Raw genomic sequence first — 16,868 nt, forward strand, 5'->3', positions numbered from 1 at the left:
GTGATCGGATCTACTGGCTTGACTGCCCCCCACCCACCGTGCACTGTGGAGATTGTGTCTTCATTCACATTGATCCATTTTTCTTTTGGCATAGTAGGAAGACACCCAGACTAGGAGATCCAAATTTGGTTTCCAGGGTTCACCTCTGACCCACACTGCACATGTGGCCTTGGACCAGTAGCCTCGCCTTTCTGGGCCAGTTTCTACAACTGCGTAAAACGAGAGTTTCTGGGTGGGGGCAGGTGCTGGGGACAGCAGCAGGGATAAATGAGCAATTGGACTCTGGAGTCTTTTCCGTTTGCCATGTTATGTGATTAATTGTGTAAAGCAAGGCCATTCTGTGTTTGGCCTTAAATATATGAATAACTCCTGTAATGATGATGTGTGCCAGAGGATTTAGGGACATTTTCCTTCTTAAATAATTTCAGGCTTGTGACTGTGAGTTAAAAATGACCTGGAACTATTGATACCGTCTTCCCCTTAGCACCTGTCTGCTTGCTTTTGTTTTCAGAACTCTCCACCCTTCTGATCCTTGTTTTTCAATTAGCTTCCTACAGGAACCACTCACCGCACAGAGCCCTATACCTATACGGTTTAAAATATTATTTCATCAATTATCTTCTCCCCTTTAGAACCCTTAGAATTTCACACTATTCCCCTTGTAGAAATAAACGGTGCAACAAACAAGTGCCAAGTCAACAACCATTTATTGAGCATTTCGTAATTACTATTTACCCATATTTCATCTCATCGGCTCCTCGAAAGAACCCCTGTGTCTTTTTACAGCACAGAAATGAGTTCCAAAGAGACGGAGTTTCCCCAAGGCCCTGTGGCACACAGCCTCAGAACCTGGATGGCCGTGTTTCTGAACCTGCATCAGGGCTCCTTCTGTTAACACGCTGTTCCTTCAGAGTCTGCTGGAAAGGGCCGGCGAGAACATGGATGGCTTCCAGTTTAAAGTTTTGATGATGCAGAGAAGAATTTTTGGAAGAATCTGTTCTTTCATTTAGCTTTCAGAGCTCGCTTTGCCCTTCATATTTCAGTTGACCCTAACCCTTCTACCTCTGCCTTGGACCGAAGAACCAGGGATTGTTAATCACGAAACTAGTAGATTTTAATCTAAATCTCTGTGTAAACATGACTCAGGTCTTATGTGGAGCTGCTCTTTTAAATTTTCCAAAGACAACTTTGACGTGTATCCCTGACTTAATGTGAGTTCTTCCTTTTATCAATAGAGAAAATAGAGGCCCACAGAGGTGAAATGGCATGCAGGGTCACTCAGCCAGCTGCCAGCAGAGCTATGCCTTGGACCCTCATTCTGTTATATGACTCTGCCTCCCAGAAGGCCAGTATCAGCCCTGAGGAGGTTCTCATGGGAACTCTTTTCTCTAGACAGGTGAAAAGAAGTAGCTTCAAAGATAGTGAGATCTGTTTCAGATCTAGATGGCATTTTCTAGCCGTGTGACCTCAGGGCTCATTTTAACGTCTCTGAGCTTCAATTACCCCCTCATTTTTGAAGCTTCCATTTTTTCACCCAAAAATAAATAAATAAATAGAGGTGATACTATCTAGCACTCATGGGGTAGACTTAGAGATACATAGCGGCTGCTTAGTAAATGGCAGCTGCAATTATTATAGTTAGTATTGTCCTTTTTGATCTTACTCGTTTTTCGTATAACATGTACACAGGGTATAGCTGTAGCTAAAACAGTGACAATTACCTTCCAAACTTCTACTCTAGCTTAGAAAGAAATTCCATCCCTCTTGGCCAATTCCAGGTCTCAACCACTTCCATGTATACTCCAAGATTAAGAACAGTAAGAATGGTGGAGCCCTGGGCTTAATGGTTTACATAAATGATCTCCAGTCCTTGCAGCAGCCCTGCAAAGTATGTATTCCCTCTGCTGAATGAGTGAGGGTCAAAGTGGTTTGTGTAACCTGCCCAAGGCCACAGAGTGAGCAGAGCCTTGGACCCATCCTGGCTCTGGCATGTGCTTTCATCCACCACGTTACGGGCTCAGAGACCCACTTGGGCTTGGAGTGAGGGTTTTGGGGGTAAAGGATAAGGATAAAAAGGGCATTGAGATAAGAGAACCAGTCATTATTTGGCCAGTCATCTTTTCCAGAAAGTCCCGCCACCCGCCCCTTTCCTGCTCCTGTTATCACTGCTCTGTTGATGGCTGGGCTGGGCTGGGCAGGGCTCCTCAACTGAAATCCCTCAGAGCCTTCCTGTTCTAGAGTTTTGCAAGAAGGTGGGAGGAGTGTTTGTATGCTGGGCAGGCTTCCCGGGGGTGATTGTGGAAAGGAAGGGGAGTGATTTTGTAGGGCCCTAAAAAGAAGCCAGGAAGAAGAGGAAAAACAAAACCCTGTTTAAAAGAAAACAAATTGACTCAGGCATTTTCTGGCATTATCTTTAGTCTAGACTTGGAGATAGAAGCCAAGGCCAGAAGTCTGGAAACATCCATTTTCTTCTTGCTCTATAACTGACCTTCCCAATGACCTAAGACACATTCCAGCCACATACCAAAACCAGCCCAACTAGGCACGGTTTCAAGTTTTCCTCTATCTGTACTATTCTTTCCTTCCTCAAGAGGTACGGACACAATAAAAACAAATCCTCTGAGCCATTTATGCAAGTGAACAGCCTTATCTCATTCATCAGTTAGGACAGCCTAGTGAGATTGGCAGGCAGGCCAGGGCTGGTCCTCCCAACTTGAGAGTGGAGAGCCAAAGCTGGGGAAGGGGCCTGTCCACAGCTCGTCTCACACTGGTGCATGGCAGAGCCCTAGCTGGGTCCTCAGTCTCCTGACTCCCGCCACGTGCATGAGGTCCAACCACTGAGAGGTAGAATTGCAGATCACTTGGGTCTTTTCACCCCAAATCAGGCATTCTTGCTGTTTTGTTTTGCTGAAATTCCCATTGCCTTACTGTAATTGTGGGATAAATCCCAAAATACTGGGGTTGGAGGAGGTACAAGGAGCCGAACGTGGGAAAGAGACAATGTCTCTTGTTGCAGGTACTTCAGTTAGAACTTGGTGTTTACTGTGTGCTCAGTTTTCTCCTCAAAAAGGAAATAACAACTAAAGGTCAGATGTCTCTAATTGCACTACTGTTGATCTCTTGCATATACTAAGCACTTTGCAAAGGGCTCATGCATATGTATGTGTGTGTTTTCCAGATTCACATACCTATATCACCCCCTTGCAGTATACAAGTCAGTGTTTTTTAGCATATTCAAAGGGCTGTGCAACCACTAGCACAATCTAATTTTGGAGCATTTTTATCACCCCAAAAAGAAATCTCATCATACTCATTAGCAATCACTTCCTGTTCTCCATCCTCTCTTGCCTCACCCTAGGGTGGGGGCTAATTTCTTTTTTTAGACTCTATATTTCCCAATTCTGGGCATTTCATATAAATGAAATCTAGCTTCTTTTTATTTAGCATAATGTTTCCCAGGCTCATACATGTTATAACATGTATTCATACTTTGTTCTTTTTACTGCTGAATAATATTCCATTGTATAGAACATGCCATGTTTTCTTTATTTATTGATCAGTTTATAGGCATTTGGGTTATTTCCATTTCTGCCTATTATGAATAATGCTATTGTGAACATTCATGTACAAGTTTTTGTGTGGACACATGGGTTCATTCTCCTGGGTACATACCTGTTGAGTGGAATTGCTGGGTCATGTGGTAACTCTATGTTTAACTTTTTGAGAAACTGTCAAACTGTTTGCGTGTGTTTATAAATTTACTGAGCTCTTACTTCCCATACCATGAAATTCAGTGGTGTAGCATGTTCACACAGGGTTGTGCAGCCATCGCCACAATCTGATTTTAGAAAATCCTCATCACCCCAAAAAGGAACATTATACTCATTAGTAGTCACTGTCCATTTCCACCCCCCAGGCAGACACTAGTCTACTTTTTGTCTTTATGGATTTGCTGAGTCTAGACATTTCACGTAAGTAAAACCATACAACCTGCAGTCTGTTAGCACTGGTTTCTTTCACTTAGCAAAGTGTTCTGAAGGTTCATCCGTGTTGCAGCAAGTGTCAGTATTCCATTCATTTCTGTGGCTGAGTAACATTTCATTGTGTGGATGTATTGCCATTTTATTTATCTGGCCTCCACCTCTGTCATTACATGGTGTTCTCTCCGTGTGTGTGTCTGCGTTTCTGTTTTCTCTGCTCATAAGGACACCAGTCATTGGATTAGGGCCCACCCTCATCCAATATGACCTCATCTTAACTAATTACATCCTGAACACCCTATTTTTAAATAAGGTCACTTTCTGAGATTCCAGGTAGACAGGAATTTTGAAGGGGACACTTTTCAACCCAGTACAGGCACTAAGGAATAATCACATAAATTCAGCTTAAAATCTTTTAAAGGTACAAACACAAGTGGAATTTTGGCAAAGTATAGTGCCAGAACAGCTTTGAAGGAACTTTTCTGGGGCTTCAACCGTTATGGAGCTGACTGGTTTCATAGACGTTGCTTCATGCTGGTAGAATGGAGCAGTGTCTGAGCCCAGCTCACCCCAACCCTTGCTTCATCTTATTAACAGACCTTTAAAAACTCCTGTGATTCTGACCACAAGAAACAAGTATGTCTGGGTTTTTGAGGCAGGAAAAATTCTTCTATTCATTCAACAGATATGTACCCACTATGTGCTAGGACTGTTCTAGGCACCAAAGATACGGAAGTGGCTAGAACATGTTTTGAGTACCCACAACATGCAGGATTTTCTAGGCCCTTGATGCATTTCACCCTTATAACCACCCTATGCCAATTTGTAAGTGAAGAAACCAAAACACAGAAAGATGAAATGACATCTCTAGGTCTGCAGGTAAATGGACTGGGTCGCAGATTTTTATTCCACAGCCTGAGCTGGAGGCAGAGAGCCCCCGAGGTGAGGACAGGTCACTCCTCTCTTACACAGACCCACAGTCCAAGTATTCAGCATGGGCGGCATGGACGATGGATTAAGTGACAAGACAGGATAAGTAGGTTGTGACAAAATGGCTTTTCTTGTCATGCTGGGGAACCTGGACACTGAGGGAGTTACCACAGGAGTATGACCTACTATGCTGTGTATTTCATCTATTTAACCAACACATACTTATCGAGCTGTGTCCCACACTGGGTTGATGCTGGAGATAAAGTGTTAACAAAAGAGACAGACATTCTGCCCTTACTGAGTTTATGGCCTAATGATTGAGCATGGAGTGATAAGGGAGAGGTTGGTATTTTCTTGAAATTATCTTTGCAATACAAGGAAGCACTGGTGAGCAACAAGGTTGAAGAAATAAACAGGAAAGTGGTTTTGAAAAGAGGGAGAACTTTGTAAGTCATCTTGAGGATCACGGATCCATTGAAGAACTTTAAGCAGGGCAGAGGCACAGTGACATGATGTGGTTGTTGAGAAATGGGCAAGAGTCTCAGATAATGTCCAGGTTTCTGGCTGGAGAACCAATTGGATGGTGATATTGATGTGCTTCATTGAGATGGAGAACAAAGGATGAGGTTGAGGAGTTCAATTTTGGTTGTTGAGCTTGGCCTGCTTGTGGGACACATGAATGGAGATGCCCAGTCGACAGGCAGACCCAGGAGAGAGAGCTGAGCCAGAGGTCAGGACTTGAGTGTTGCCATCACATAGGCAGTCACTAAAGCTCTGAGAGTAGACAGGATATGCCAGGAGATTCTCCCAAATGAGAGTGAGACTATGGCAGGGTCTGGGGCGGAATCCTGAAGGCAGAAGAGGCTCATTGAAGAGGTGGGCTGAGGAAGAGGAGTCCAAAAAGACCACAGAGACTGTAGAATTGCACCAGAGGTTTTCCCCCGTACCTTCCCTGCATCTTCTCAGGCAGCAGCCTGTGTTCATCCCTGGCGCCACGGCTACTCCATCCCCTAGCATACGCCCTCTCTCCTCTGCCATTAGAGAGTTCATCTTGCGAATCTAATGGAGTCATGAAGCCACTGATTCTGTTAACACATGTCCACGTCAGTACGAGACCTGTAATGGGAATTCATTTTGGAGGTCAACACAGCTGTCACTGGGACAGTTTTTCCCCAAAGGCCCGTGGATTTTTCTGCTGTACACTGGCACAGTTGTCCTGCCTGGCATCTGGAACAACTGGAGAGTAATTAAGGCTGCAGAGCTTCAATGAGCTGGTGATCCCGCCTCAGGCCTTCTGAAGGGCACGAGCTGAGATTGGTCAGATAACAGGCAGTGGAAGCAGAACTGTCCTCCCTCTGAAATGATTTAAATACCCCTAGAAAGCCACCATCCAGACCACTGAAATATTATCCCCTGCTAGTCCCCTGTCACCAGAAATTACATCTTTAAACCTTTATTTCTTCTACACAACAAATGTCACTGTTGGAATTATTAGACGATGAATGAACACGTTTGCCTATTCTACAAACACAGACTGAGAACTTTCTATGTTCCTAGCCTTTATCAGGTAAATTCTGAGACTGTCGAGACACCAGTCTCTGTTCTTAGAAACCCATGGGCTAGGCAGGGAAGCAGAGTGACAGTGGATATAATGAATCATGGCCAAGTGCTCTTGGCACCTTGAACAATGAATGACCAAGTCCAGGAGGGTTTCAGAGAGAATGTGATACCCATGTCAGGTCTCGGAGTCTGCATCTGAGTGCCAGGAGAATAGACGTGAAATCCAGGGGGAAGGAACAGCATAACAAGGAATCATAAAAAGCGCTGATATTTTCAGGGACTGATGACACTTCCATATGCCTTGAGTATGGAAAGAGAGAAGCAGGAAATAGGTCAGACTGTGAAAGGCCTTGTATATTATGCTTAGAATTTAAACCAAGCTTAGAGAGTCAGTCAAATGAATACCCTTCAGCATGGGATGTAGCACTCTACGCTATTATGTCTTTAATAGCTTGCTTCCTTTCCAACATAACAGACGAGACCTGAAGATAAGAGTTAAGAGAAAAAAAAGACCAGTAGACAGAGAGTGGTAGGTACAAGATTTGGGGGATGGGAGACATTGCCATCCTCAAAGGACTGGGAAGGGCAGGCTGGAGGGGCTGGGACAAGTCTTAAGGGACAGCTCCAAATACACTTGTGCTTTTATCATTAATGTAGTAAGGTACAGCCCAGGGTCTCAATTAAGGAGTCTTCAAGAAGCAAAGCTTCATTTAACAAAGCAGCCTTAGCTTTGAGGGAGGTGATGACAACAGAAGCCACCGAAGAGAAGGAAAGCAGTGGTACTCACTGCTCCAGAGAGCCCGAGTCTTGTTCCTGGACCACGGGGAGCCATACCCCCTGGAAGCAGGGCAGTGCTGCTCCAGCAGTGATCGACAGACAGTGGCTTCCAGGCGACTCCAGGAGCAGTGCAGACGGACAGAGCATGTCCTTCTCAACCACGGTGGCCAGCGGGCCACAGTCCTCCTCTGGAGTAGGGGGGGGAGGGGGCGGGGGGTGGTGGCAGTAGGAAAGTGGGAGTGAGAAAATGCTGCTGCTGGCCCATCGCCTCTGCTCCTGATAGTTATCTTCCTCTGACAACCCACTTTGGAAAAAGGGCACCTTTCTTTGCTTTTTCGTTCACAGAGTCCTTTCTCCTTTTCACAGATTCCCTGAGAAACATCTCCTCGGCCAGTCACGGGCCCCGCTCCTCTCCAGCCGAGCTCAGCAGCTCCAATCAGCACCCTCTGCGAGAACGAAAATCCTCAGCCCCATCGCACTCCAGTCAGCCCACCTTGTTCACGTTCGAACCACCCGGCTCAAACCACATGCAGCCCCCACTGTCCACCAGCGCGCCTCAGGAGTACGTCTACTTGCACCAGTGCATAAGTCGGAGGGCAGAAAATGCCAGGTAGGAGACCGCAGTGACCACTCACACAGCCTAGCACTTTTCAGTCTCTGTTCTTCCATTTTAAAGACAAAGGAATACAATATTACAGCTTTTCAGGTGGTAAAATGTGTACTTACAAAACAACGTTTTCTCGCTTAGGTACCCACCACATTTCGTTGGTATTATCTCTGTTGCTATACAGCGATCTCTGCATTCCAGAGAGACCTCCCATTGTCAAAAATCATGCTATAAAATTTTTTTAATTTAATTTGGGGAAAAAGAGTCCTTGAGGGCTTGAGTTTCTGAATTGAAAAAGATAAGTCAATTTACTTGTTGGCCTTAAGAAGATAGCTATAAAGCCTTAACATTATTGAACAAATCTATATCTCACTGTTTCTATAGCACTGCACTGTCCTCTATGGTAGCCTGTGTCCACATGTGGCTAATGAAATTTAATTAATTAAAATTGAATAAGATTTAAAATTAAGTTTGTCAGTTGCACTAGCTACCCCTTCAAGTGCTCAGTAGCCACATGTGGCTACCATGCTGGATAATACAGTATGAAACTCCATCATCACAGGAAACTCTACAGCAAGGACTCCCTGTTCTAGAATAATGGTCTTTGTTTTCCTGACACTGCCGGCTCTCTCACAGGTGCAGAGCCTGTGCACATTTTTATTACCTTCTGTTTCCACTGTTAGGATAAACAAAAGCACAGAGCCGACAGGCTTGGCCAGAGCTAGATCCCAGTTGCTACCACAGCCAGCAGATTACAAATCAAGTTCCTTAATTAATTTATTTATGAATATCTAATTTGTGTTGTAAAAATTATGGCAATTAGAGGACTGGCTGTGTTAATGTGTCACTTGACAGACTATTTTCAGGCATAATTTCACTCAAACCAGTCAAACCCACTGAGAGAGAGCCAGTACAGCTTATTTTCTCCGTTTTGTAGGTGAAGAAATGGAGGCTTACAACTAATAAATGACAGAGGTAGGCCTAGAACCCAGGTCTTCTCATATCTGGTCCTGTATTCTTTACTCTACACTGTGCCACATTGGTTCTGGTTTTGAGTCATTCACCATCACCCAACAGAGGCTCCCAACACTCAGACTTAGTGATACCTCAAATGCCAGTTGATTCATTTGTTTGTGAATTTTCCCTAGTTCAGCCTCCATCAACTTATACATGAAGAGCTGAGTTCTAAAACGGTGGGATGAATTAACCAAGATCACTGAATCAGTTAGTGGCACCTGACTCCTCCTAAATCACAGAGCAGAGACAGGCAGTGTGCTACAGCGAAGAGCAGATTACAGGCTTCGGAGTCAGGCAGATATGGGTTCAAATTCAGATTCTGCCACTGTCCTTGTGATCATGGGCCACTTAGTTAACCTGTGGCCCATGATCTTGACCTTCAATTGCCTTACCTGCTGGATGGAAATAACTAACTCAAATGCTTACTAATGAATGTAAAATGACAAAACATACATAAAGTACCTAGGAGTAGATGCTCAGTACTGCTGCTCTCCTGTGCGCCATCCCCTCCTACTATGTGGATGATTTCCCGGGAGTGGAGAATGTGCGAGAGTTCTTACAATCATAGTCCTAGTGAAAGATTAAGTGCTTTATATGAAAGCCTCTCAGACTTTAATGTGCATATGAAATATTCGAGGATCTTATTGAAAGGCTGATTCTGGCTGAGTAGGCCTGGGGTGGGTCCTGAGATGCTGCCTTTCTGCTAAACTGCGTCTGATGCCATCCAGATGGTCTGCAGTTCACACTTTAAGTAGAAGACCTTATATGATATTAACAGCTACCGCCACCCCCAGTCCCATGATACTGCTAAAGCAACAGAGAACAAATATATAAATGTCTCTGCTTGAATTAGCATGTAGAGCCCACTCTCTCCGCACCCCCATGTCCTCTGCAAAACCTCTCTTAATCTCCCTGGCTGGAATTCATTTCTCCTCTGAATTCCCATAGCAGCTTTTGATTCTCTCTCTCACAGCACTTGGAACTTTCTGCCTCATATTATGGATTTTTATACTAATATGTTACTGCTCTTTGAAGACCCAGGGCACCTAGTAGGCACATAATAAGTATTTGAACAAAGCTGTGTTGTGGAGAAAACATAGTAAAGGTGATAGAACTTATTACAGTGGGGGAAGCACCTTCACTGTGGGGCTTTGACCAAAATGTGCTTTTTCTGTGTCTTTGTTTTCACTTGTGTGGGTGTTGGAGCAAAAGAGATTGATGAGTAGGATCTCAGGGAGAATTTGGAAAAAATAAGTTCAGATGTTTTTTGCAGAATTCCAAGAGGGATGGGTGGGTGGAAAGGAAGCATTCTTCACTCCAGAAAGACTGTATATATAGTTTCTGGTAGTAGTGGAGTAGCTGGCATGATACTAAGCATACTATAACAATTACAAACTCTGAACAAAACACACAGACACGCAAAAACAGTTTGAAAGCATTTAACAGCAATCAAAAAGCAGGCAGAAACTGAAGGAGAGTTGACTCTTAAAGAAGGGACCCACACTGACTGGGTCCAACTTTCATGGCTTTTCCTGTCAAGGACATTCCTAGAAATATATCACCCAAAATATTTAGCATACAATGAGAAATTGCCAGACATGAAGAAACTGTAAAAGTTGACCCATAATTGAAAGAACTCAGTTCATAGAAACAAAGCAAAGTAAACCCAAATTTTGGAGCTAGTGTACTAAGACTGTAAATTATTGTGTGTATTGCTTTAATTTATGGGGTGGGGATTGATAATGAGTGAAGAGATTGTTGCATTTAGTAGAGAGAGAGAAACCCTGCAAAAAAATTTAGGAGTTCCATTTCTAAGTATGGGACAATCCCAAACCAGCATAGCAAAGGCTTTATAAACTAAGCTGAGATTTGTACTACCACACACAGAACGAGAGTCAAAACTTGCAGCCTGGCCTTGGCTGGTGTGGCTCAGTGGATTGAGTGCCAGCCTGTGAACCAGAAGGTCACTGGTTTGATTCCCAGTCAGGGCACATGCCTGGGTTGCAGGCCAGGTCCCTAGCAAGGGGTGCACAAGAAACAACCACACATTGATATTTCTCTCCCTCTTTTCTCCTTCCCTTCCCCTCTCTAAAAGTAAATAAATAAAATCTTAAAAAACAAATCTTACAGTCTGAACCTAACCAAGCTGACTGCCTGCAAAAATAAAATCATCAACATTTTCCAGAGGATTATAGCTGTCTAGACCCCGGGGTCTAGACAACATGAGATCACAACATTCAGGGCATACTTCAAAATTTCTCAGCATACAGAGAATCATCAAAATGTACCCAGTCTCAAGGGAAAGCACAGGTGTCAAGCTCAACATAACCCCAGGTGTTGAAACTAGCAGACACAGATTTAAAAGCCCATATTATAACAATATTTATTCCATGTGATAAAGGAAAACACACTTAAGATTAATGGAAAGGGAAGAAAAGTCTTTCAACCCAGAAGTTTATATCCTGCAAACATGTCCTTCAGAAATGAAAACAAAATTGAGACATTCTCAGTTTAAAGAAAAAGGAGAATTTCCAGATTTTTGAAAATGCTAAGGAAGTTCTTTTTTTATTGCTAAATAGTTTATTGCCAATTTCTAGAGATGTGAACATAATTCTGGTACAAACTTAAGGATTTGTTCAATGATGAGATCAGAAACTTAAAGTAAACATTATTATATAAATGGAAATTCTGCTTTTAAGCTATTTAGTCTATTTCATAATACATTTAGCATAACTGATTTTAACTAGCTTAATATCAGACTAAGGAAGTTCTTTAGGCTGAAGCAAGATAGTACCATAGGAAAGATCTTCAGGAGTGAGGAAAGTAGCAAAAAGAGTAAATGTCTGCATAATTATAAAAGGATATTTTCCACCCTGGCTGGCATAGCTCAGTGGATTGAGTGTGGGCTGTGAACCAAAGCATCACAGGTTCGATTCCCAGTCAGGGCACATGCCTGGGTTGCAGGCTAGGTCCCTAGTGGGGCCACATGAGAAGCAACCACACATTGATGTTTCTCTCTCTCTTTTTCTCCCTCCCTTCCCCTCTCTAAAAATAAATAAATAAAATCTTTAAAAAAAAGGATATTTTCCCTTCTAAATTCTTTTGAGTATTGAAATCAAATCTTAAACATTGTCTAGTGGGGTTTTTACTTGGTTTTATTTCTCTTCAGCCTAAAGAGCTTCCTTTACCACTTCTTACCATGTAAGTCCCCTCATGACGTATTTTCCCAATTTTTATTTATCTGGAAGTGTCTTTATTTCACCATCATTTTAGAGATATTTTTGATGGGTATAAAATTCAGGAATGATGGTGTTATTTTCTTTCATCATTTTAAAGGATGCCATGCTGTACTCTTCTGACCTTCATCATTTCTCATGAGAGGTCAGCTGCTATTTTTATTTTAATTTTTCTATATGTAATGTTGTTTGACAAAGGTGCCAATAGGGAAATGAAAGTCCTTTCAACAAATGATGCTGGAAAAGCTGGTTATCCATATAGGAATAAAAAAGAACCCTTACTTCATATCACACTACTCAAAAGTTAATTCAAATGGCCCTGGCTGGTGTGGCTCAGTTGGTTGTACCATTGTTCCATAACCAAAGGGCTGTGAGTTTGATTCCTGGTCAGGGCACCTACCTAGGTTGCAGATTCAGTCCCTGGTCCAGGTGCATAAAACTCCCAGTCCAGGCATATATATGAGACAACCAGTCGATGCTGCTTTCTTGCATTGGTGTTTCTTTCTCTCCCTTCCTGTCTTTTTAAAAGCAATGAAAAAATATGTCCTTGGATGATAATAAAAAACATTGAATGCAAATGTATCAGAGACCTAAATGAGTCTAATGAGACTCATAATAGTATGAGACTCTGAGTTTCAGAGTCTAATACTATGAAACTTCTAGGAGAAAACATCTCTGTGATCTTGCATTACATAGAATTTTTATGTAGGATACAAAAAACAGGAATCATAAAAGAAAAATTAGATAAAGTAGTTTTTATCAAAATTAAAACCTTTGCTCTTCAGAAGAACTCCGTAAGAAAACAAAATGGCAAGTCATAAAATATGAGAAAATATTCAAAGCATGTATATCTGACAAGAGATGTATTTCTAGACTACATAAAGAACTATTATGACTCAATAGAAGACAAACAACCCAATTTTTTAAGCGGACAAAGATTTGAACACTTTACAAAAAAGGTACAGGAATGGGCAATAAACACATGAAAAAATGATGAATCAAGAAAATGCAAATTAAAACCTAAATGTGGTTTTGCTTCATCTCTGGAATGGGTGAAAAAAAAGCCTAGCAATGCCAAGTGTTGGCAAGAATGTGGGTGGGCTTTAATCCTACACTGCTTCTGACATTCACATTACATATTAGGTGCTCTAGAAAAAAGGAATAATGCTTTACAGTTTAAAAAGCACTTTTACATTTGTTACCTCATTGATCTCCAAAATTAACTCATAGGGCCCCCTTGAGCAGGGACTTTGAAGAGAGAACCAGCTCATTCATTGCTGTCAAGCATAGACATAAATATGCCCCGCTGGCCCTGACCTGCGTGGCTCAGTTGGTTGGGCATTGTCCCAGAAAGCGAAAAGGTCACTGGTTCATTTCCCGGTCAGTGCACGTGCCTGGGCTGCAGGCTAGTCCCCAATTGGAGCATATGAGAGAGGCAACCTATCGATGTTTCTCTCCCTCTCTTTCTCCCTCCCCTCCCCATCTCTAAAAATAAATAAATAAAGTCTTTTAAAAAGATATGCCTGATTGTACTACTAAAGTCAAATCATATTTACTAGGCTAATAATGCCAGCCTTTTATCTATTCCTTTTTACATTTATGGGGGAACCCAATATACAGTTATAATACATTAAACACATTATAGATAAAGCCATGATGTATTCATCATTTTATTTTTTTTATAATTTTTATTGTTGTTTGAAAACAATTGTCTCCATTTTCCCACCACCACTTTCCCCCACCCCACCCACCCCCACCTCCCACCCTCAATCCTGGCCCCCTTTGGCTTTGCCCATGGGCCCTTATACATGTTCTCTGATGACCCTTTCCCATCTTTCCCCCATTATTTCCCTCCCTTCTCCCTCTGGTTACTGTCAATTTGTTCTTTATTTCAATCTCTGGTTATATTTTGCTTCCCTGTTTGTTCTGTTGATTAGGTTCCACTTATAGGTGAGATCATATGGTATTTGTCCCTCACCACCTGACTTACTTCATTTAGCATAATGCTCTCCAGTTCCATCCATACTGTCGTAAAGGGTAGGAAGGAGCTACTTCTTTCCTTCTGCTGTGTAGTATTTGATCGTGTAAATGTACCACAGTTTTTTTATCTACTCATTTATTGATGGTCACCTAGGCTGCTTCTAGCACCTGGCTAGTTCTTGGCTAGAACTAGCACTTGGCTGAATTGTGCTGCTATGAACATTGGGGTGCATAGGTTCTTTTGAATTAGTGTTTCAGGATTCTTAGGTATAATCCCAGCCATGGAATTGCCAGGTCAAAGGGCAGTTCCATTTTTAGTTTTTTGAGGAAATCCCATACCATTTTCCACAGTGGCTGCACCAGTCTGTATTCTCACCAAAAATGTAGTAGGGTTCCCATTTCTCTACAACCTTGCCAGTACTTATTGTTTGTTGATTTGTTCATGACAGCCATTCTGACTGGAGTAAAGTGGTATCTCATTGTGGTTTTAATTTGCATCTCTCTGATGGCTAGTGACGCTGAGCATCCTTTCATATGTCTCTGGTCCCTCTGTATGTCCTCCATGGAGAAGTGTCTGTTCATGTCCTTTGCCCATTTTTTAGTTGGATTGTTTGTCTTCCTGGAGTGAAGTTATGTAAGTAATTTATATATTTTGGAGATCAAACCCTTGTCCAAGATATCATTGGCAAATATATTTTCCTATACAGTTGGTTCACTTTCCATTTTGCATATGTTTTCTTTAGCCATGAAGAAGCTTTTTATTTTGATGAAGTCCCATTTGTTTATTCTTTCCTTTATGGCCCTTGCTCAAGGGAACATGTCGCTGAAAATATTGCTGCATGGAATATCTGAGATTTCCCTGCCTGTGCTCTCCTCTAGGACTTGTATGGCATCATAACTTATATGTAAGTCTTTTATCCATTTTGAGTTTATTTTTGTGTATGGTGTAAGTTGGTGGTCAAATTTCATTTCTTTGCCTGTAGCTGTTCAGATGTGCCAACACCATTTGGTGAAGAGGCTATTTTTACTCCATTTTATGCTTCTGCTCCCTTTGTCAAATACTAATTAACCGTAGAGACTTGGGTTTATTTCTGGGCTCTCTATTCTGTTCCATTGATCTATGTCCTGTTCTTATGCCAGTACCAGGCTGTTTTGATTATTGTGGCCTTGTAATACAGTTTGATGTTAGGTATGGTGATCCCTCCTACTTTGTTCTTCTTTCTCAAAATTGCTGTGGCTATTTGGGGTCATTTATGGTTCCATATAAATTTCTGAAATGTTTGTTCTATATCTGTGAAATATGTCATTGGTATTTTAATAGGGATTGCATTGATTATATTGAATCTATAAATTGCTTTCAGTAGTATGGACATTTTAATGATATTAATTCTTCCAATCCATGAACATGCTATATGTTTCCATTTGTTTGTATATTCCTTAATTTCTTCTCTGTTGCATAGTTTTCTGAGTACAGGGCTTTTACTCCTTCATTAGGTTTATTCCTAAGTATTTTATTTTTCTTGTTGCTATATCAAATAGGATTTTTTTCCTGATTTCTGTTTATGATGTTTCATTGTTGGTATACAAAAATGCCTTTGATTTCTGAATATTGACTTTGTATCTTGCTGTTTTGCTAAATTCGTTTATTAGGTCAAGCAGTTTGTTGGTGGAGTCTATAGGATTTTCTATGTACACTATCATGTCATCTGCAAACAATGACAGTTTTGTTTCCTCCTTTCCGATTTGGATGCCTTTTATTTCCTTTTCTTGTCTGATTGCTGTGGCTAGGACTTCCAATACTATGTTGAATAGTAGAAGTGGTAAAGTGGACATCCTTGTCTTGTTCCTGATCTTAATGGGAAAGTTTTTAGTTTTTGTCCATTGAGTATGATGTTGGCTGTGGGTTTTTCATATATGCCCTTTATTATGTTGAGGAATGCTCCCTCTACTCCCACTTAGCTGAGTGTTTTTATCATAAATGGGTGCTGTACCTTGTCAAATGCTATTTCTGCATCTATTGATATGATCATGTAATTTTTGTCTTTTGTTTATGTGATGTATTACATTTATTGATTTACAGGTATTGTACCATCCTTGCATACCTGGGATGAATGAATCCCACTTGATCATGGTGTATGATCTTTGTGATGTATTGCTGGATGCAGTTTGCCAGTACTTTGTTGAGGATTTTAGTACCTATGTTAATCAGCAATATTGACCTGTAGTTTTCTTTCTTTGTTGTGGCTTTGTCTGGTTTGGGGATTAGGATGATGCTGGCCTCAGAAGAAGAGCTGGTACTCTTCCCTGTTCTTGGATTTTTTGGAACAGTCTGAGAAGTATAAGGATTAGCTCTTCCTTAAATATTTTGTAAAATTCTCCTGTGACACCGTCTGGTCCAGAGCTTTTGTGTGGTGGGAGATTTTGATTACTGCTTCAATTTCACCAGCTTTATCAGTCTATTCAGGCTTTCTGCTGCTTCTTCATTCAGTTTTGAAAGATTATATTTTTCTAGAAATTTGTCCATTTCACCCATGTTTTCAAATTTTCTTGGTATGTAGTTATTCATGGTAATTTCTTACAGTCCTTTATATTTCTTGAGTATCAGTTGTAATTTCTCCTCTTTCATTTCTGATTTTATTTATTTGGGTTCTCTTTTTTCTTGATGAATCTGGTTAAAAGCTTGTCAATTTTGTTTATCTTTTCAAAGAACCAACTCCTGGATTTATTGATCCTTTAAATTGTTCTTTTAGTCTATATGTCATTATATTCTTCTCTGATCTT

The 16,868-nt window shown here is 41.4% G+C and overlaps 1 protein-coding gene across 1 annotated transcript in view; it reads left to right on the forward strand.

The window, feature by feature from the left end:
* Positions 1–16,868, forward strand: part of GAB2 (GRB2 associated binding protein 2) — a 176,384-nt gene that overhangs the window by 141,613 nt on the left and 17,903 nt on the right. The window contains exon 3 of the mRNA XM_028516564.2: positions 7,614–7,857. Within this exon, the coding sequence (XP_028372365.1) occupies positions 7,614–7,857 (244 nt within the window). The remainder of the gene's footprint in view (positions 1–7,613; positions 7,858–16,868) is intronic.

Source organism: Phyllostomus discolor, chromosome 6 (assembly GCF_004126475.2).
Source record: "Phyllostomus discolor isolate MPI-MPIP mPhyDis1 chromosome 6, mPhyDis1.pri.v3, whole genome shotgun sequence".
Taxonomy (NCBI): domain Eukaryota; kingdom Metazoa; phylum Chordata; class Mammalia; order Chiroptera; family Phyllostomidae; genus Phyllostomus; species Phyllostomus discolor.